Below are 22,045 nucleotides of genomic sequence, written 5' to 3'. Positions count from 1 at the left end.
CTTGTGACGGCTTGTTATGGGCTCAACTGTGTCTCCTCTCCCCAAATTCATGTGAAGCTCACCCCCCAGTGCTTCAGAATGGGACTATATTTGGAGATAAGGCCCTAGGAGAAGGAAACAGGTGAACTGAAGTCTTAGAGGTGGGTCCTAATTGGCTATGACCTTTGTCACAAGGAAATTAGATGGCCTGGAACACGGTGTCATGGATAAAACACTGGACCCTCAAGCATGAAGTCTGCATTCAGCTCTTCTGAATGCTGTTCTGATTCATATTCTCTCTCTCAATCTCTCTCTCCTCTTTCCCTCCCTCCCTCGTTCTGTCTCCCTCCCCCATAAGTAAATTTAAATAAAGAGGCGGAACTTAGTTTACAGATAATACACAGACCAAGAGACAGCCACGTGAGGACACAAATTGAAGGTGTTGATCTAAAAGCCGAGAGGAAGAACTCAGGAGAAATCAAACTTCTGGCACCTTGATCTGGAATTTCTAGCCCCCAGAACTGGGAAAAAAATTATTGAAGTCTTCCTCCTCAGAAGGTGGCATTCTGTTACGGGAGCTCCAGCAGAAGTCAGAAGGAACTGACACAACAATTTTCCAATTCTGAAAGAGGTACCAAGTACACATTCTATTTCTAGTAAAAGTATTCTTCAGGAATGAAGACTTTCAAACATTTTCAGGTAAGGAAAAAAACTAAAAGAACTTGTTCTTAGCGGTTGTCCCTGTCACGACTGGCCAAAGGAAGTCATTCAAAGGAAATGATAAAAGCAGCAACAGCAGAGGAGCATCAGGAAGAAGAGACAACAGGCAAGACAGAAACCTGGGGACACATACGACAGACCATCACTCTCGCGAGATCGGAAAACGCATCTGATAGAACGCTTGACGGTTCTGTGTCTGAATTCTTTCGACAACATCACATACTTGTTCATCCCATGCATAACATCACTGGGCCTCTGTGAGCACACTCCACTGCTTCTGGCACTTTGCCCGGCCCCCCTTTACGACACAGGGTGAGAAACAGAGGTAGAGACGGACAGACAGGGAGAGAGAGGAGGACAGACCCAGTAGCATCAGTCCACTGCCTGTGGCACTTCCCACCTTGCAGACATTCCCACGTGGTGGCCAGGACCGCGGATCCAGCTCCTTGGGAACCGTCGTTCTCAGTGCTACCTTCCAGGTGAGTCCTTGCCGGCCCCGTTATGTCTTTACATGCCATGATTTCTTTCTTTCTGAGAGAGACAGAGTCACATACAGTGCAGGGGTCTAACGCCCTCCGCCCTGCACTGAGCCGACACCCAGGCACATGACTGTGTGCTCTCAAAGTTACAGGATCTCCACTTCCTTTCCTATTTTGGCCACTACCAGTTCCACAAACACCACTACCTTGAACATATTAGCGACTGGGATCAGAAATAACCCAGAACAGGCAGGAGGAGGTAGCTCACCAACCAGGGTGCACACTTCACCATCTGCAAAGCCCTGAATCTGAGTTCCCACTTTGAACCCCACAGCCATATGGGAGCTTACAGCACCGGGGAGCCCCACAGATGCTCGTGACACTGTGGAAGACACGCCGCCTTCTGTCTTTCTGTGTAATCACCGCCAGGAAGAGGCAGAATCCCACGCACAAGCCTCCGTCACGGCGCCCCTGCCGCGGTGGCACCGAGCCGACCAACGGCTGATAGATCATCACAGAGAACCTGCAGCCACCCTGAATCCATTGTAACGGTCCAGCTGGCAGCCGCCTGTGAAGTCCAAACGGTTCTACTTTCTAATATTTTCTTCCTTTCTTTCTGTTTCTTTGGACAGAGACAGAGAGAAACTGAGAGGGAGAAAGAGAGACGCGTGCAGCATTGCTTCACAGCCTGTGCAGCTCTCCCCCTGCAGGCGGGAACAGGCGCTTGAATCCCGGTCCTTGTGCACTGGAACACGTACCGCTGTCTGGTCCCCAGTCCACGAGGATGCGACAGCTTAGTTTCTGAGGTTAATGCTTGGAATATGTTGAGAAGGTCCTCCCAAAGCAGAAGATGAGTTACTGAGTCTTATATTCTCTGCTGCCAAAAGGAAGTACAAGGACTGGTGGGTTTCTTTGGGTTTGGGTTAGAATATACTATATCCAAGTGCTCCCCCCGGCCACCAGGGTTATTGCTGGGGTTTGGTGTCTGCACTACAAATCCACTTCTTCTGGTGTCCATTTCCTTTCTTTTTTCTTTTTTTTTTTTTGTCTGGCCTTTCGATAGGACTGAGAGATATTGAGAGGAAAGGAGAGATAGAGAGGGAGAGAGGCAGACAGATACCTGCAGCCCTGCTTCACTATATGTGAAGGGTCCCGGCTGCAGGAGGTGCGTGGGGGCTTGACCTGGGCTCATGCGCATATCTGTGCACTTAGCACCTGGTGCACTTAACCAGGTGTGCCACCGCCCAGCCCCCATTGTGTCTGTTTTCATGGCTGGATTCCTGACTAGAATTCCTGCCCCCAGCTTGCTATCGCGAATCTGTTATAGCTCCTGACAGAAGAATCACAATGAGGGACTCTTAGTTTTGGAGTTAATTGTATTCACTTTGGAAGTAAATATTCTGATTTTTAAAAAATATTTATTTTCTCTTTTGTTGCTCTTGTTGTTGTAATTATTATTGTTGTTATTGATGTCACTGTTGTTAGATAGGAGAGAGAAATGGAGAGAGGAGGGGAAGACAGAGAGGGGGAGAGAAAGACAGACACCTGCAGACCTGCTTCACCACCTGTGAAGCGACTCCCCTGCAGGTGGGCGGCCGGGGGCTCGAACTGAGATCCTTATGCCGGTCCTTGTGCTGTGCGCCACGTGCGCTTAACCCTCCCACTACCGCCCAACTCCCTACATATTCTGATTTTTGAGAAGACCACTGACTAGGTGTCAGATCTGATAGAGAACACAGGTGCAAACGCCGGACACAAGTGACGCACACCACAGGTGCAGGCTGTGCCCAGCACCATCATCCTCATCAGGCGACTGGTGCCAGCGTGTGGGCAAGAGGCAGGTGCTGGAGGAACAGGCGGCACACAGCACAAACAGTGCACTGCTGCCTCTCCTGCAGCCTCTCTCTCAGCCTTACTCTGAAATGTAAGTACCCTCCCGAAGCGCCATCTGACCGGTACTTTGAATGTCCTCGCTGATAAACTTCCACACCAGAGAGGCCTGTTTTGAGAGGGACACTCACTGGTGATCAGGAAGTCTCAGAATGCCTGAGCTTAGTGTGCAGCAACCTTAAGCACATTCTCTCTCTCTAAGCCTCAGTCTTTGCCTGTAGAGTGAACTAACTCAGGGCTTTCTGGGTCTAAAATTCTATGCAGGCAGGGTCAACAAACACCAAGAAACGAGTAATGCTTAAACCTGCCACTAGAGGGCATAAACCATGGTTGTAGACCGAACTTAAAAACCATAGCGGCTACTCCGTGGAATTTCTGCATTATCAGAGTTTATCTGTGCCTTTCAAAGTATCCTAGAAACCTAGCTTAGAATAGTTAGACCCTGTTCATAGTACAGCAGGAAAAACCCCACTTTGAAACTTCAGGCAATGTTTTTTTTTTTTTTGATAGAGCCAGGAAAACTGGGAGGGAAGGGAGAGCTAGAGGGGAGAGAAAAAGCCATCTGCAACAAGGCTTCACTCCTTAAACAGCTTCCGCCTGGGGGGGGGATGCCTCTCCCTCTCGATAGACTTTCCTTCTCAAGTTCTCTGTCCAATCAAATTAAAGTTTAAGAAATTTAAAGAACGCTGTCCATGTGTGTTTATGTGTGTGAAAGACACATAAAACATATACAGAGACACATGCATATGCCACACACTCAGCATGTTTGAGAACCAAAACTTTCATAGTACAAAATACTTGATTATTTCTCCAGTTCTTCACTGACTACCACAGACAGACCTGCCTTATCTTATGACTCTGCAATTCCTCTCCTAGGGATATATGCCAAGGAACCAAACACACTCACACAAAACAGAATGCTACTCAGCTACAAAAAATAATGAATTCACATTCTTCACCTCATCTTGAATGGAGTTTGAAGGAATCATGTGACGTGAGATAAGTCAGAAAGGGGAGGGTGAATATGGGATGATCTCACTCACAGGTAGAAGCTGAGAAATAAGAACAGAGGGGAAAACACAAAGCAGAACTTGGACTGGAGTTGGTGTACTGCACCAAAGTGAAGGACTCTGGGAGGGGCAACAGGACCTGGATATGACGGTGAAGAAGAGGAGGAGGTTGGAGTATTATGCAGAAAACTGAGAAATGTTACACCTTCACCAAGTACTGTATTGTATTGACTAAACCACTGACACCTCCAATAAAACATTTTAACGCTCTAATTATAGTTTGTAATTAAATTGTAATGTTTCGTCCGCGCTGAGCAAGAAGTGAGTGGCCAGCAGCCCCTTCCTGCCTCCCTGGGTGGACCGCGGCAAGAGGAGGCGGGCTGTGCGCGGGCCCAGGGCTGCGCGTGTTTTCCAGGAGGGGCCAGCGGGCTCTAGGTGGCAGGAACTTGGGCAGCGTCTCCAGCCCCGTCATCCCAGAGAGGCTGTGGGTTGAGGCTGGTGTGGGTTCTGCTTGACGGGGCCTCACGCCTCACGCTGCCTTCCTTCCTCTGACCAGCAGCCCAGATGCCGACCTTACTGGACTCAAGCTCGGCCGCCGGGTGATGAACGAAGGCATGCGGGGCTGCCCCTTAGGAACGTGCTCTGTGGGCAGGCTAGAGGACCTTATAAGGCACATACAAGAAAATGAAAAAAAAAAAGGCAAGGACCAGCCAGACAAGTTTGGCGCCCAGGGTTTTGGCAGGTGCAGGCGCTCTCTGCCCTAGTGGGCCCCCATGGGACTCTGCTGTCCCTGGAGCCTCTGGTCCTCAGAGCCCAGGCCTCCAAGCTCTCTGGAGCACGCAGTACTTCTCCCCTCTTAGCATCTCAGCATCAGGGACAGTGGCGGACTGAAGCGCACGCACATCACTGGCACCAGAGCCTCAGCCCTCAGCCCTCAGGCCTGCACAGACTGGCACACCTGGCGGCACCCTTAGTTGCTTAGCTGAGGGCCCCTCCTCCCCCTCACAGGTAGCATCCACTCCCTTCGCTTTAATCTGGCCCAGATGCCAGGAGACACTGAAATGAAATGCAGAGGCGGCCCCCAACCCCACACAGGGGTCTGAGCCACTGTCCTGAGTGCCCACAACTGAGTCTTCTCGGGGCACTGCCCCACCCGCATGCCTCGTCATTCCTTGAACTCCCCCAGCCCTAGAGTGGGATAGTGCGATGCCTGGTCTACACACAGAGCTAACCATCAATATCTAAGTTTGCTGCCATCAGGTGTGTTCCTAACTTGGAATGCCAGTGACATTTTCTCCTTTATACACTGCATTATGGGCATTTAAAAAGAAATCGCATCATACCTCTCCCCTCTACTTCAAGATGTGAATGTCTCCGTGAGGGGTAACACTTGCCGAGGGCCGGTGAGTGTGCCTGAGAGACCCAGGACTCCTGTGGAAGAAGGAAACACCGAGGAAATGGGTGATGGTGGAGTAGCAAGCCAATAAACTGTCTCGATGCTGATTCAGTCTCTCCTCACCTGACTTGGGAGAGGGGTTGTTCCCAGCCCTGGGCTTCGGGGGAGCCTTGGAGCCCCATGGGAGGTCAGGTGGCCCATGGGCAAGTGCTGTCACCATGGGTGCTGGCTGGCAGCTCCAGCTGGTGGCTTGTCCTTGTGAAGTGTGCCCTGCGAGTGGGCCAGGGATCTGTGGAGACACCGAGGTCACTAACAAACTATAAGTATTTCCTGCTATCTTCTACTCTTCTCACTTAAATGCTATTATCAAGGGATCTGCATGGCCACATATAGTTGGGCACACACCTTACCAACCCTGGATCAAGCCCCAGGTCCCCACCTGCAGGGGGAGGCCTTCCCAGCAGTGAAGCAGGGCTGCAACTGTCTCTCTCTCCTTATATCCCTCTTCCTTTTCAATTTCATTAAAAAAATATATTTTATTATTGAGTAGAGACACAGAAAATTGAGAGGAGTGAGGGAGAGGGGCCAGGTGTTGACACACCCGATTGAGTGCACACATTACAATGCATAAGGGCTTAGGTTCGAGCCCCTGGTCCCTACCTGCAGGGGAAAACTTTGTGAGTGGTGAAGCAGTGTTGTAGGTCTCTCTCTCTCTCTCTCTCTCTCTCTCTCCACTCCTCCTTGATTTCTGGCTGTCTCTATCCAATAAATAAAGATAATTAAAAATTTTTTTTAAAAGGTTAAAAAAAAAGAGGGGGGAGATAGAGAGTGAAAGAGAAAGAGACACTTGTAGCTCTGCTTCCCCACTTATAATTCTTTTCACTGAAAGGTGGGGACCACGGGTTTGAACCCAGGTCTTTGCACAATGTAATCTGTGTGCTTAAGTAGGTGAGCCACTGCCTGGACCCCTATTCAACTTCTCTGTCTTATGAAAATAAAACAAGAGGGAAAACAAATGTCCCACTGAGGGTGGCTTCATCATGCAGGCACACAGCCACTGGTTTTATTATTCCAACCACTGTGTATTATATGAAAATAAAACAAGAGGGAAAACAAATGTCCACTGAAGGTGGCTTCATGATGTAGGCATGCACACAGCCACTGGTCATCTTGTTCCAAGCACTGCGTCTCACTGCAGGACGTGTAGCTGCCACACTGTGCTCTTCTTGTCTCTCTAAGAGGGATTCTGGGGAGCCGGGCAGCAGGATAGCGGGTTAGACGCACATGGCGCAAAGCACAAGGATCGGAGTAAGGATCCCGGTTCGAGCCCCCGGCTCCCCACCTGCAGGGGAGTCACTTCACAGGTGCTAAAGCAGATCTGCAGGTGTCTGTCTTCCTCTCCCCATCTCTGTCTTCCCCTCCTCTCTCCATTTCTCTCTGGCCTATTCAAGAACAACATCAATAACAACAATGCAACGAAAAGGAATAAATAAATATATACATATTGGGAGTCGGGCTGTAGCGCAGCGGATTAAGCGCAGGCAGCGCAAAGCGCAAGGATCACAGTTCGAGCCCCCAGCTTCCCACCTGCAGGGGAGTCACTACAAAGGCGGTGAAGCGAGGAGACCACCCGGACCTAAACAAGAAAGGACTAGAATGACCACAGAAACCCAGTAAATCACCCGTGAGTACAAACACGCGTGGCTGGTGACAGAGAGGAGAGAGGGGCCTAAGGAGAGATTAAGTGACTGCTAACAGTTCGACAGTTTGTCAGTGGAGACACCCCCTCCAGTCTGCTCCACCAACAAGGGGACAGCTGAAGGGAGGAAAGGACTCCCCAGAGACTCACCAAGTACAACTCTGAGTCTCCATTGCTACTACCCTCAGAATCTGGAGCAGCAACAGGGAGGGACACCAGGGCACAGAGATCTAACCGGGAAACTCAGGAGAAGACCTATACCTCGGTGGCATAGCTGAAGGGCTGTGAAAGTCTCTTTGCATAACCACTGGATTATCTCTGCCACACCCTGCTTTATCTCTTGGTCAGGAGTCATTGATTAAGCCAAGAAGCCTATTGATAGTTTAAAAGCCCTCAGGCTACCATAGCCTACAGGGGGAAAAAAAAGAGGCTTTTACATCACTGAGCTCCAACTCAGGGATTGAAAAAACTGTTAACTTATATAAAATGGTTAAAACAACAAGAAAAAATAATGGAGACTCGAACCAGGACAAGAGTCCAGCTAAAAGTCCTCCAGAGGGCGAAGCACAAAACAACGAGTTCAACATCCAAACATTAGCTAAGGAAATAATAACAGGAGTGAGTAAAGAATTTGAAAAAATTGTAATCAGAACTGCAGGAACAACAAATGAGAATATGGAAGAAAATTCTAATAATCTCATGGTTATTAGAGAGCTGAAAGCTGAAATTGCTGAGCTAAGAAGGCAACTAGCTGAACAAGCTAAAACAGTATCAGAGCAGGGCAACAAAATGGATGAACTCCAGAAAGCAGTAGAGGGCAGAGAGAATAGAATCAATGAGGCTGAAGACAGAATTAGCAAGACTGAGGATGAATTAGAGACAACTAAAAAAGAAGTAAGAGATCTCAAAAAGAGATTAAGAGATGCTGAAAACAACAACAGAGTCCTATGGGATGACTTCAAAAGAAACAATATACGCATTATTGGCTTACCAGAGGAAGAAAGAGAAGGGGAGGAAGAAAGCGTTCTCCAGGCCATAATAGCTGAAAATTTCTCTAGTCTAGACAACACCAAAGACATAAAGATTCAAGAAGCCCAAAGGGTCCCAAACAGAATTAACCCAGACCTAAAGACACCAAGACATGTCATACTTAGATTGGAAAGGAATAAGGATAAAGAAAGGATCCTCAAGGCTGCAAGAGAAAAACAAAGAGTCACCTACAAAGGAAAACCCATAAGATTAGCAGCAGACTTCTCCATACAAACACTACAGGCCAGAAGAGAATGGCAAGATATCTATCGAGCGCTCAATGAGAAAGGCTTTCAGCCAAGAATACTATATCCTGCTAGATTGTCATTCAGACTAGATGGAAGCATCAAAACCTTCTCAGACAAGCAACAGTTGAAGGAAGCAACCATCACCAAGCCTGCCTTGAAAGAAGTTCTGAAAGGTTTCCTATAAACAACCAGACCACCACAAATAGAACATATATCAAAACACTCTAAAACTCTACAAGAATGGCGTTAAAATATCTTCAATCTTTGATATCAATAAATGTGAATGGCCTGAATTCACCTATTAAAAGACACAGAGTAGGAAGATGGATCAGAAAACACAACCCAACAATATGTTGTCTACAGGAAACTCACCTAACGCAACAAGACAAACACAGACTTAAAGTGAAAGGATGGAAAACTATCATTCAAGCCAATGGCCCACAAAAAAGGGCAGGAACAGCTATTCTCATATCTGACATGATAGACTTTAAAATAGATAAGATTAAAAAAGATAGGAATGGACACTACTTAATGCTCAGAGGATCAGTCAATCAAGAGGACTTAACAATTATTAATATCTATGCACCCAATGAGAAGCCATCTAAATACATCAAACTTCTACTGAAAGAGCTGCAGCAATATATTAACAGTAACACAATCATAGTAGGGGACTTCAACACCCCACTATCTCAACTTGACAGATCATCCAGGAAGAAAATCAGTAAAGACATAAGGGAGCTAAATGAAGAGATAGATAAACTAGAACTATTGGACATTTTCAGAGTCATTCATCCCAAGAAACTGGAATACACATTTTACTCAAATCCACATGGATCATTCTCAAGGATAGACCATATGTTAGGCCACAAAGACAGCATCAGCCTATTCAAGAGCACTGAAATCATCCCAAGCATCTTCTCAGACCACAGTGGAATTAAACTAACACTTAACAATCAACGAAAGATTAGTAACAGTGCCAAAATGTGGAAGCTCAACAGTACACTTCTTAACAACTTCTGGGTCAAAGAGGAAATCAAGGAAGAAATCAAAATGTTTCGAGAGTTCAATGAAAATGAAGACACAAGCTATAAAAATATTTGGGACACAGCTAAAGCAGTCCTAAGAGGGAAGTTCATAGCTATACAAGCACACATTAGGAAACAAGAAAAGGCACAAATAAACAGCCTGATTGCACATCTTAAAGACCTAGAAGAAGAACAACAAAGGAACCCTAAAGCAACCAGAAGGACAGAAATTACTAAAGTTAGGGCAGAAATAAATAACATTGAGAATAGGAAAACCATACAAAAGATCAATGAAAGTAAATGTTGGTTCTTCGAAAGAGTAAACAAAATCGACAAACCTTTAGCCAGACTCACAAAACAAAAAAGGGAGAAGACCCAAATAAATCGGATAGTAAATGAAAGAGGAGATATCACAACAGACACTGCAGAAATTCAACATATCATGCGAGGCTTCTATGAACAACTATATGCCACCAAGCTAGAGAACCTGGAAGAAATGAATGATTTCCTAGATACCTACCAACTTCCAAAACTAAGTAAAGAGGAAGTGGATAACATGAACAGGCCCATCACAGCTAATGAAATTGAAACAGTTATCAAAAATCTTCCCAAAAATAAAAGTCCTGGACCAGATGGTTTTACAAATGAATTCTACAAAACTTTCAAAGAAGAACTAATACCTCTACTTTTAAAAGTCTTCCAGAAGATTGAAGACACTGGAATACTCCCTGCCAGCTTCTATGAAGCCAACATCACCCTGATACCAAAAGCAGACAGGGACACAACCAAAAAAGAAAACTACAGACCAATATCTCTGATGAACATAGATGCGAAAATATTGAACAAAATTCTAGCCAACCGGATACAGCAGTATATCAAAAAGATTGTTCATCATGACCAAGTGGGGTTTATCCCAGGCATGCAAGGTTGGTTTAATATACGTCAATCAATCAATGTGATCCACCACATCAACAAAAGCAAGACCAAAAACCACATGGTCATATCAATAGATGCAGAGAAAGCCTTTGACAAAATACAACATCCCTTTATGATCAAAACACTACAAAAAATAGGAATAGATGGAAAATTCCTGAAGATAGTGGAGTCTATATATAGCAAACCTACAGCCAACATCATACTCAATGGTGAAAAACTGGAAGCATTTCCCCTCAGATCAGGTACTAGACAGGGCTGCCCACTATCACCATTACTATTCAACATAGTGTTGGAAGTTCTTGCCATAGCAATCAGGCAGGAGCAAGGAATTAAAGGAATACAGATTGGAAGAGAAGAAGTCAAACTCTCCTTATTTGCAGATGACATGATAGTTTACATGGAAAAACCTAAGGAATCTAGCAAGAAGCTTTTGGAAATCATCAGGCAATACAGTAATGTGTCAGGCTATAAAATTAACATTCAAAAGTCAGTGGCATTCCTCTATGCAAACACTAAGTTAGAAGAAATTGAAATCCAGAAATCAGTTCCTTTTTCTATAGCAACAAAAACAATAAAATATGTAGGAATAAACCTAACCAAAGAAGTGAAAGACTTGTATACTGAAAATTATGAGTCGCTACTCAAAGAAATTGAAAAAGACACAAAGAAGTGGAAAGATATTCCATGCTCATGGGTTGGAAGAATTAACATCATCAAAATGAATATATTACCCAGAGCCATCTACAAATTTAATGCTATCCCCATCAAGATCCCAAGCACATTTTTTAGGAGAATAGAACAAATGCTACAAATGTTTATCTGGAACCAGAAAAGACCTAGAATTGCCAAAACAATCTTGAGAAAAAAGAACAGAACCGGAGGCATCACACTGCCAGATCTCAAACTATATTATAGGGCCATTGTCATCAAAACTGCTTGGTACTGGAACATGAACAGACACACTGACCAGTGGAATAGAATTGAGAGCCCAGAAATGAGGCCCCACACCTATGGACATCTAATCTTTGACAAAGGGGCCCAGACTATTACATGGGGAAAGCAGAGTCTCTTCAACAAATGGTGTTGGAAACAATGGGTTGAAACATGCAGAAGAATGAAGCTGAATCACTGTATTTCACCAAATACAAAAGTAAATTCCAAGTGGATCAAGGACTTGGATGTTAGACCAGAAACTATCAGATACTTAGAGGAAAATATTGGAAGAACTTTTTTCCGCATAAATTTTAAAGACATTTTCAATGAAACAAATCCAATTACAAGGAAGACTAAGGCAAGTATAAACCTATGGGACTACATCAAATTAAAAAGCTTCTTCACAGCAAAAGAAACCACTACCCAAATCAAGAGACCCCTCACAGAATGGGAGAAGATCTTTACATGCCATACATCAGATAAGAGTTTAATAACCAACATATATAAAGAGCTTACCAGACTCAACAACAAGACAACAAATAACCCCATCCAAAAATGGGGGGAGGAATTGGACAGAATATTCACCACAGAAGAGATCCAAAAGGCCGAGAAACACATGAAAAAATGCTCCAAGTCTCTGATTGTCAGAGAAATGCAAATCAAGACAACAATGAGATATCACTTCACTCCTGTGAGAATGTCACACACATCAGAAAAGGTAACAGCAGCAAATGCTGGAGAGGATGTGGGGTCAAAGGAACCCTCCTGCACTGCTGGTGGGAATGTCAATGGGTCCAACCTCTGTGGAGAGCAGTCTGGAGAACTCTCAGAAGGCTAGAAATGGACCTACCCTATGACCCTGCAATTCCCCTCCTGGGGATATATCCTAAGGAACCCAACACATCCATCCAAAAAGATCTGTGTACACATATGTTCTTGGCAGCACAATTTGTAATAGCCAAAACCTGGAAGCAACCCAGGTGTCCAACAACAGATGAGTGGCTGAGCAAGTTGTGGTATATATACACAATGGAATACTACTCAGCTGTAAAAAATGGTGACTTCACTGTTTTCAGCCGATCTTGGATGGACCTTGAAAAAATCATGTTGAGTGAAATAAGTCAGAAACAGAAGGATGAATACGGGATGATCTCACTCTCAGGCCGAAGTTGAAAAACAAGATTAGAAAAGAAAACACAAGTCGAACCTGAAATGGAATTGGAGTATTACACCAAAGTAAAAGACTCTGGGGTGGATGGGTGGGTGGGTAGAATACAGGTCCATGAAAGATGATGAATGAAATAGTGGGGGTTGTATTGCTAAATGGGAATCTGGGGAATGTTATGCATGTAAAAAAAAAAAAAAAAGAAGTAGAAACACAAAGCAGAAATGACTGAGTTTGGAGTATGGCACCAAAGTAAGAAAGCAGAAGTATACTAGAGTTTGCAGTGAGTACCTCCCTAATACTTCCTCTCCACTTTTCCAATCTTTGGGTCCATGATTGCTCAACAATTTGTTTGGCTTTGTATGTTAACTCTCTTTTCAGTCACCAGGTTCCAGGTGTCATCAGGATGCCGGCCAGACTTCCCTGGATTGAAGACACCACCAATGTGTCCTGGAGCTCAGCTTCCCCAGAGACCCATCCTACCAGGGAAAGAGAGAGGCAGACTAGGAGTATGGACCAACCAGTGAACGCCCATGTTCAGCGAGGAAGCAATTACAGAAGCCAGACCTTCTACCTTCTGCAACCCTCAATGACCCTGGGTCCATGCTCCCAGAGGGATAGAGAATGGGAAAGCTATCGGGGGAGGGGGTGGGATATGGAGATTGGGCGGTGGGAATTGTGTGGAGTTGTACCCCTCCTACCCTATGGTTTTGTTAATTAATCCTTTCTTTAATAAAAAAAAATTAAAAAAAAAAAATTAAAAATAAATAAATATATTTAAAAAAAAGCGGGATTCTGTTGTTGCCTCCAATATCCTCTGATGTAAGAACCTGCAGAAAACGCCCTCATCCCATGGCGCTGAATGAGGGTTTCCTGAGGCAATGTATCCATAGAGGTTGTCACCTGACTGGAAGGTTTCTGTGCACAGACAACACTCCAGTCTGTGAGAGGGACGCCCAGACCTCCTCTCCCAGTTTGCATTCTCTGCACAGTGTCTGGCATCTCACACACCCATCCCCCTCCACATCCTTGCCAACTTCTCATGGGTCTGCTTTTCTGATATCTGCCACTCTGGTGAGTATGACGTGACGTGGCAGGGCCTGGTGGTGGCACACCTGGTTGAGTACACAAGGATCTGGGTTCAACCACCCTCTCCCTTCCTGTGGGGGAGATGCTCCACGAGTCGGTGAAGTAGGTCTGCTGCAGGTTCTGTTTCTATCCACCCAACTCATCCCTCTGGATTTCTCTTTCCTACCTTCCTACCAAATATATATATATATATATATATATATATATATATATATATCCCAAAACCAGGGAGGAAGGGGGAGTTGTCAGAGCAGTGACTCACCGTGCTGACACTGAGCCCCAGAATAATCTTGGCGGCAGTAAGATAAAATACGGCTGCATTGCTGTTTAACACCATTAATGCCTCTTCACGCACTTATGGCCCCTCTGACTCTCCCGTCTGTGCCACAGGCCGCTCAGCCCTGGCTCATGGTGGTGCCATGGACTGAACCGGAGACTCTGAGCTTCGGGCATGAAGGTCTGTTGTGTAACCCCTGTGCTGTCTCCCTGGTCGGGGCCACACGGTCACTCTTTTCACCGATGTATCACTGGGGCTTCATTACTGGGCTTTGCTGCTCCAGACCAACATTTCCAGACAGACGGAGAGGGAATGACGGAGGACACCACAGCAGTGACGTCTCCTTCAGTCTGGGGCTGGGGCTCGAACCCGAGTCCTGCGTGTGACAAACGCAGCACGCTGCCTCGAGTTCTCAGGCCACACATTTTACTTTGTCTTACTGACCAGAGAACTGCTCGGCTCTGGCTCCGGTAGTGAGGATGAACGTCGGGCCCCGGAGTCTCGGGCATGAAAGCCTTCGCGTCCCCACCATGCCCTCTCTCCGCCCGGCACACAGCTCACTAAGTACAGTCAGGCTGCTTATAGCTTTCTGTTTGCGTGTTAGGTCAACGCCAGGCACTAGGCTTCCCCGCCCTAAGTCTCATCTTGCTCAGACGGAGAGAGACAGACAGAGAGAGAGAGAGAGAGACAGACAGACAGACAGTGAGAGAGAGAGAGAGAGAGACACAAGGCAACAAAGCTTCTACCCAGCTTGGGGAGGTCCCGGCTCAAAGCTGGGGTGTGCGTGTGACGGCACGGGCCCTCCCCGCGGCCATCTCTCCGGCCCCTCCTCAGTGCCCCACTCGGCGTCCTCAAGTCACCTCCAGGGAAGCAACAAGCCGCCGGCCCAAGCTGTGTCTGCTGAAAGACCGACCTCCCTCCCCTGGGGCTGGCGGCGGTGCTGAGGTGCTGAGGTGCTGAGGTGAGGACGCCTGTGGACAGAACGCATCTGCACGCACGGATTTCCCGGCGGCTTCGGTTTGGGGAACCCATGTTCTGTCAGCTGCACAAACGCCAGCGGGGCCACGGCGAGCGACACCAACCGGTCAGACCGGACGACAGAAAAGCAAGGCAGAGGCTCTGAAAATTAAGCTGCCGCTGGAACGACGACTCAAGAGTTAGGCCACGGTCCAGATGCGAAACCTGACCATGCTTACGCACAGTCAAAATGTTCATGGCAAAATAAAACTTAAAACCTCACGTGTGCCAGAGAACTAGGAGGACCAAACTCTGAATGAGAGAAGACACTCAGCTAATGCCAGCACAAAACTCAGTCAGCTGTGTGAGAAGCTTAAAAGCACCTGTGGTGAAAATCAACAACCACCGATCATTAAAGTCCCTTAACGGTGAGAAGGTAAAACTTTCACCACAGAAGCAGTTGTGAATCAAGTGGCTTCGTTCCAAGTCAAATGGGAGTCACGAGATTCTAAATGAACCGAGAGGAACGGGCTCCGGAGCACAACACGGCCGGCACCGGACTGAGCCCGTGAGCGCCGAGGGGACAGAACTGAGCTAGGCGACCGGGCGGGAAGCCCCTGACGAGACACACAGCGGCAGGCTCCCCGACTTTTCGTCTTTGCTCGTTTCGCTTCTCCGCGTGGGAACTGCCGAGGCCGCTCTCCGAGCTGACAGACAGGTCTCGGGGGAGTCCCGGCGAAGCGGACACACGCCCCGGGGCGACAGGCGCGCAGCGACGAACCTCGGCGCGGCGAGAACGGTGAGGGGAACCGGCGCCGGGCCCGGGCCACCCGGGAGCCAAGAGCCAGCGCGACAGCCGCGGGAGCTGGGCGTGCGGAGCGTCGGGCCCGGGCTGCCCCTGCACAAACCCTGTCAGCGGGACTCGCGCTCGCAGATTCCTCAGGGGAAGCGCCGTGCCTCACGGGCTGAGCGGATCCCGGACGGCCTCCTCCGCCCCACTTCCGGCAAGGCCGCTTCGCTGCCACACTTCCGGCGAGGACGGCCCACTCCGCCCCGCTTCCGGCGGGGCTGCTTCTCGGCCACACTTCCGGCGGGCACTGCGTCTCCGCCCCACTTCCGGTGCTATTCGGCCCGGGCTCGCGAGCGCGGGTGCGCGGACAGCAGACGGACGTCGGGCCTCTGGGTGCAGCCGCCAGACGTCGGGCGCGGGCAGGTGCGCGGCGCTGACAAGGCTGCGCGGCCGGCTCGCGGCTCCGGGGCAGCGAATGGCGACCGACCGCCTGCACCTTCCCGGCGGCGGAGGGGCCACGGGGCGGACGGCAGGGCGCCGGGAGCGCGCGGTCCGCAGATCCTCCGGCAGGAGCGGCGCCCCGGCCCTCGGCGCCTCCTCCCGGCCCCGCCGCCCCGCGACCCCGACCCGACCCGCAGCCCCGGACCCGGCGGGGAGGGAGGCCCGGCGGCGGCGGCCCCCGCACCCGCACCCGCGCCCGCGCCCTCACCCGGCTTGTCGTGGTCGTAGCCCACCACGATGAAGTAGTCGGCCAGCCGGGCCATGGCCCCCGCCGCCGCCCTCGCCGCCGCCCGCGCGGCCCCGAGCGCTCAGCATGTTCCCCGCGGCGGCGCGGCGGCCATGTTGGACCCGGGCGCCCAGTGCGCCTGCGCCGCGCTCCGCCCCTCCCCCCGGGCCCGGCCGCGCGCCCCGCGGGAGCCCCCCCCGCGCCCCCCGCCCGCCCGCCCGCCCGCTTCCCCCGGGCCCCGAGCCGCTGGGGAGGCCGCGTCCCACGAGCGCGCGCGGGCTGCACGGCCGGCGGGGGGCGGGGCGGGGGGTGCGGGGCGCGCGGGGCCGGGCTCGTCCGGCCGCCGAGCCCCCTGCTCCCGCCGCGCGGGGCCCGCTCCCCGCTTCCCGCCTCTCGGCACCTGCCGCCGGGCACGGGCGTGTGGCCAGGACGCACCCGGTGCCCGGGGATTTGCCCGGACGTCTCTGAGCGGTGCTGGAGCTCGAAAAGCTGCACGTGTGTGTGTGTGTGTGTGTGTGTTTGTGTGTGTGTGTGTGTGTCTGTGTGTGTGTGTCTGTGTGTCTGTGTGTGTGTGTGTGTGTGTCTGTGTGTGTCTGTGTGTGTGTGTGTGTCTGTGTGTGTGTGTCTGTGTGTGTGTCTGTGTGTGTGTCTGTGTGTGTGTCTGTGTGTGTGTGTGTGTGTGTGTCTGTGTGTCCGCCTCCACGCTTGTCTCTGGGGCTCGGGCCTGCGCTGCGAATCCACTGCGCCTGGAGCCCATTTTCCCAGTCTGCTGTCCTTCTAGGATAGGACAGAGAGAAACGGAGAGAGGAGGCAAGACAGAGAGGGGGAGAGACAGACACACGCCTGCAGACCTGCTTCACCGCCTGGGAAGCGACTCCCCTGCCGGTGGGGAGCCGGGGCTCGAACCCGGATCCTTACTCCCGTCCTTGCGCTGTGCGCTACCGCCCGGCCCTGGAGCAGGACATGTGGGGGGACTCAAGTTGAGGGTCTTTCTCTCCACAGTTGACAAGTCTGCGCGGGAGCTTGCCACCGCCCACTGTTTGAGGACTGGAGGCCTCCCTCCTCCGCCACGTCTAAAGCGGTTCTGGCCGGTTCTGGCCGGTTCTGGCCGAGGACAGATGAGCGCGTTTTTAAAGGCTGAACCTACTGTCCCTCCAACTACCAACAGGAAGCTGGGACGACCTCAACTCTGGCCCTTAATTCAGACAGCTGTGGCCTCAGCTCCTGAAAGTTGACTCTGATTATTACCTGGGCTCCTGTGCGCCAGACTTCCTTCATCGATAGATTCGGGGGGTGGGGGGGGTCCTTAAGCCTGGAAGTTAGTTTGCCAGTAAGAGGGACTGAACTGAGTCAGTCTAGTCGCAGAGTGGAGCCAAGATAGGTGGGGCTTGCAAACAGTGACAGGCCTCTGTGACTTCCCTGAGCTGCTGCACCTGGATCACTGTCAGGAAAGAGCAAACTTACTCCTTGGGAGTCACCCCGTGCTCTCCCACAGCCCTTTGTTTAGAAAGGAATGCCTATAATGTCAGTCAGCCTACAACTTCCCGCTGATTGTGCTTCTTGAACTTCTTAGAAAAAAAACCAAAAACGAGGATGTCCTTATAGCATATAAAGCTTTCACATTTTTAAGACAGTCATCACGTTTTCCCCACTTAGTTTTTCAAGTTAAGAAAAAGTTCACATGTCAGGGACTACGGTATGATACAAACAGGCGATGACCCTATACATGTACCTAAGATAAGTCAGAAGTCCTGTGAACAAAACAGTTTGCACACTCACTAGCAGCTTACCGAAGAGACTGTGCCTAAAAGCACATCACATTTGATTTTAGGCTTGAAACAGCTATACTTCAATAGGTCAGAATAATGTAACCTATACTCAGAAATGAAATAACAACCAACACATTTAGAGAGCAACTCGGACACCTACGTCAGTCAGGCCATATAGACAATATTAACTCAAAACTGAGGAGTTGCTTAAATATATGAGCAAAACACCGGAAAATTTGAAGAAAACACAGGATCAAAACTCAAGAGCTTGATTTGGGCAACAGGTTCCTAGATGTGACACCAAAAACACAGGAAAGGAAAGAGAACATAGATCAACTGGACTTTATGTGGTAGAAACACATAATAGAATATATTGAGCCATAAAACAAATACGAGACAAGCTACGCTGGTGTACCTTGGAAATCCTGTACTGAGTGAAAGCATCCAAACACAAGGTCACCGGTGTGCTGGGCCCCACTCCACGAGGAAGCTTCTGTGTTGTGCTGTCCTTACCTCTGCCTCTTTGGTAATTTCTCTACCTGCAAAGTGGGCCTGGAGCAGTGAAACCTGGATAACACAGCAAATCAATTAATTAATATGAAAAATGTCCACATAATGTATGATTGATTACATGCATACCACATACCAAAAATAAGAAATCAGTAGGGACAGAGAGTAAATTAGGGATTAGCATGAAGAGGGGGAGGGGATGGGAGTGACTTCTTAGTGGTGTGGAGTGCTCTTTTGGGAGGAGAAAATGTTTTGGAACTAGAGACAGTAGTTGTATTACATTGTGAATGTGCTAAACACCACTGAGTTGTGCACTGAAATGGTTCACTTTATGATGTGTCATTTTTAATCTATGTGTATATTTACTGACGAGAGACAAAATAAAGACGGAGGAGGGAAAGGGGGAGAGAAAGAGAGAGGAGACTGCAGCACTGCTTCAGCACTCCTGAAGGTAGGGACTAGGGCTTGGAACCCAAGTCCTTGTGCATTGTGGCATGTGCATACTCAATCTATGTTTTGCTGCTCAGTGAACAACTGCCAGTCTGCTAAGACTGATAGGCCCCACAAGGTAATCTGCTTACTCAGGTTGGCTCAGAGCCACACCATCCCCTAAAATAACCACCATCACCTTTCACCAAAAAGTGAGGAAGTGAAAGCAAGCTCAGATTTGCTGGAGTAAAGGCTGGCAAAGGCAGGGAGAGGGGGAGATTGCACAACACAAAGATGACATGGACGTAGCACATGCTTCTCACTGGTGCTTTAGAACACAAAAAAGGCAGTCACTAGTAAGTAAGCAAGGATTATCAGCCCTTTGCTCCTGCAGTTGGCAGACACGGAGTGAGTGGTTAATCTGCAGTCACTGAAGTGCTTCCTGTGGTTAGCCACTACAGTTCAGAGAGGCAGTATGAGAGTTAGACTTGGCCAAACATCCATATCCAAGGCTGAGACCTGAAGCAGTCTGCTAACCCAGCTCCTACCAACGGACTTTATAGCAGCTGCAGCAGAGAATTCACAGAGCTGCTGTCACATCGCCATCCACTCAGCTGTCTAACTGGGAAAGCGATTGATTGTTCCTCTAAACACCTGCCCCGTTCTCAGCCTCGGTCATCACTCAGTCCTGCTTACCCTATTTTCCAAACGGACACACTTCTCTACCTTCACTACCACTCTACAAATCTGAGCCACTGTCCTCTCCCAAGTTGACTGTTGCAAGTAACTACTAACTACTGACAGCTGCCCTGCTTCCTTGGTGGTTCCAGATGTTCAGAAAGGTAACAGTGAAGGACAGTGAGGGAGCTACGTATCCTGTCATCCGTCTGTTGGGCTGTCAGACCTGTCACAATGTATTTCTCTGCTTTCCTACCATAACGTGTGATAACTTTCCCAACAGCCCAATCAATCTGTATAGAAAACTGCTCTGCTTCTCCTGCTAAGTATTCTAGGTGTGGGAGGGAGGGCTAAGCAATGACTGATGGAAACTGCCACACAGCTGAAGTATGCCCAGCTTCAGCCACTACAATATCAACAGGTGCAGAGAGCTTACAGACTGCTTTGATGCGGATGCCCTGTTTATTTGTCCCTGTACTTTGTGACCCACTACAAAATGAAAATGCACAGTTTTCTGTTAATTCTTACGAATGTTGAGGGACCTACATTCCACTATCTCCCTCAGTGTGCACATCATCTTTAAAGATTGATCTTCTCAGAAGAAATGCAGCAAAGCCAATGGCAGCGGATTGGTGGCAACACTCTGTGGCTGAGGGATGACAGTGCCTGCCCGTGCAGTGGGCTGCAGAGGGGAGGCACAGTGCCCGACTTCCAGGGCTGGGCAGGAGGGATTCGATCATGGGGTTTCTGGACCCTGTGCTGTTTCTTTTTCTTTTTCATTCACCAGAGCTTTGCTCAGCTCTGACGAATAGTAAGGGGTTCAAGAGACCGGACACTGGATTTCTGAGCCTGAGGCATGGAAGTCTGTAGTATATCCACCCTGTTTTCTTCCTGATTTCTGTTTTCTTCTTGTGTTTTATTGCCATCAGGGTCTTCTCTCAGGCTTCAAGCATGCAGGATTCCACTGCTCCTGCAGGCTTCCTCTTTATCTTTTTCTCCTCTAGTAGGCAAGAGGTGCAGGGAGAGGTTAGAGAGAGAGAGGTAGGAGAGAGAGCATGCACTGCTCCACCACTTGGGAGGCGTCTGTTTGACATGGTGCTCCCACGTGGGGCTGTGGCCTCAAAGCCGGGCTGCTGGGCACACTGAAGTGTGTTCTGCAGAGCGAGGACGCTGCTGGCCCCGATCTCCTTCAGTTTGTACCGACTGCCAACTCTCCACTGCTTCCCTTCCCCCTTCCACTATATTCAATCCTCAAAATGACCCTTTGAACAAATGCATGCAAGATCCCGTCTATCTTGTCTTCAAACCTGTCAATAACTTTCCGTGTCACCATGGCTAATGGCAGTGCTTCAGTGTGTCCTACAGGGTGCTAGTGACTCTATTGCCAATGATCTCTTCAATCTCATTTCATGCCACCATCCTCCTCACAGGTGCATCCAACTATGCTTTCCACCCCCACCCCCACCCGCATCCTTTCAAGCACTGCTCAGCTCTGGCGTATGGTGGTATAGGGGACTGATCCCTGGTCTTCAGAGCCTCAGGCACGACCGTCCCTCTGCATCACCATTATGCTGTCCACCCCTTCTGTCTATGTCTGATCTCTCTCATCCTCATGCCTCCACATTTCCTTTTACTCCATTTGGAACATTAGGCCACCCTCATCTTGCTTTTCCCTCAGGACACCGGCCACGCTGTTTAATCACATGTTGGTTCTTCTGAGAATTGACGCCAGGCCCCTCCGCCATTCAGGAAGCTCCCCGAGGTGAAGAACGACATTGTCACTGACAGTCACCTCAGACACGGCACTCAGCATGGCGCTGGCTGCACACGGTACACTGCATGCGCTCCCGGAATGTAGCGCGTTCCCTTGCATTTGTCCTCTGCAACATGATTTCAGCTTCAAGGAGGTCTGTCTTGCGACTTTATCAGCTCCAAGGAATGATTGTTTCTGTCCATCACTTTTGTACAGGAAAACAAAACCGAGGGAGCAAAAGAACCACTTCCTTATGTGTGTGATATGGAGCCTAGCACACCACAGTGTGCCCTGCCTGTCTCCACCACTCCAGGACACTCCTTTGTTTTACTTTAGAGAGAGAGGGGGAGAGAGAGACATACAGACAGACAGACAGACATGCCAGAGCATTGTTCAGCCTAACACGCCACAGTGTGCCCTGCCTGTCTCCACCACTCCAGGACACTCCTTTGTTTTACTTTAGAGATAGAGGGGGGGGAGAGAGAGACATACAGACAGACAGACATGCCAGAGCATTGTTCAGCCTAACACGCCACAGTGTGCCCTGCCTGTCTCCA

The 22,045-nt window shown here is 49.2% G+C and overlaps 2 protein-coding genes across 2 annotated transcripts in view; one reads left to right on the top strand and one right to left on the bottom strand.

The window, feature by feature from the left end:
* LOC132533923 (pro-adrenomedullin-like) overlaps positions 1–22,045 on the top strand; it is a 68,866-nt gene that overhangs the window by 40,247 nt on the left and 6,574 nt on the right. The window lies entirely within an intron of this gene.
* LOC107523719 (collagen alpha-1(I) chain-like) lies at positions 4,456–21,624 on the bottom strand. Its single transcript, XM_060175827.1, has 5 exons — positions 21,542–21,624; positions 15,614–16,749; positions 5,598–5,763; positions 5,422–5,509; positions 4,456–4,740 (listed from the first exon to the last, which is right to left on the bottom strand). The coding sequence occupies exons 1-3, from the start codon at positions 21,622–21,624 to the stop codon at positions 5,663–5,665; spliced, it is 1,320 nt and encodes a 439-aa protein (XP_060031810.1). The 3' UTR covers positions 4,456–4,740; positions 5,422–5,509; positions 5,598–5,662.

This window comes from Erinaceus europaeus, chromosome 17 (assembly GCF_950295315.1).
Source record: "Erinaceus europaeus chromosome 17, mEriEur2.1, whole genome shotgun sequence".
NCBI lineage: Eukaryota > Metazoa > Chordata > Mammalia > Eulipotyphla > Erinaceidae > Erinaceus > Erinaceus europaeus.
The sequence above is the reverse complement of the archived record's forward strand: the minus strand, read 5'-3'. Positions and strand labels throughout refer to the sequence as shown.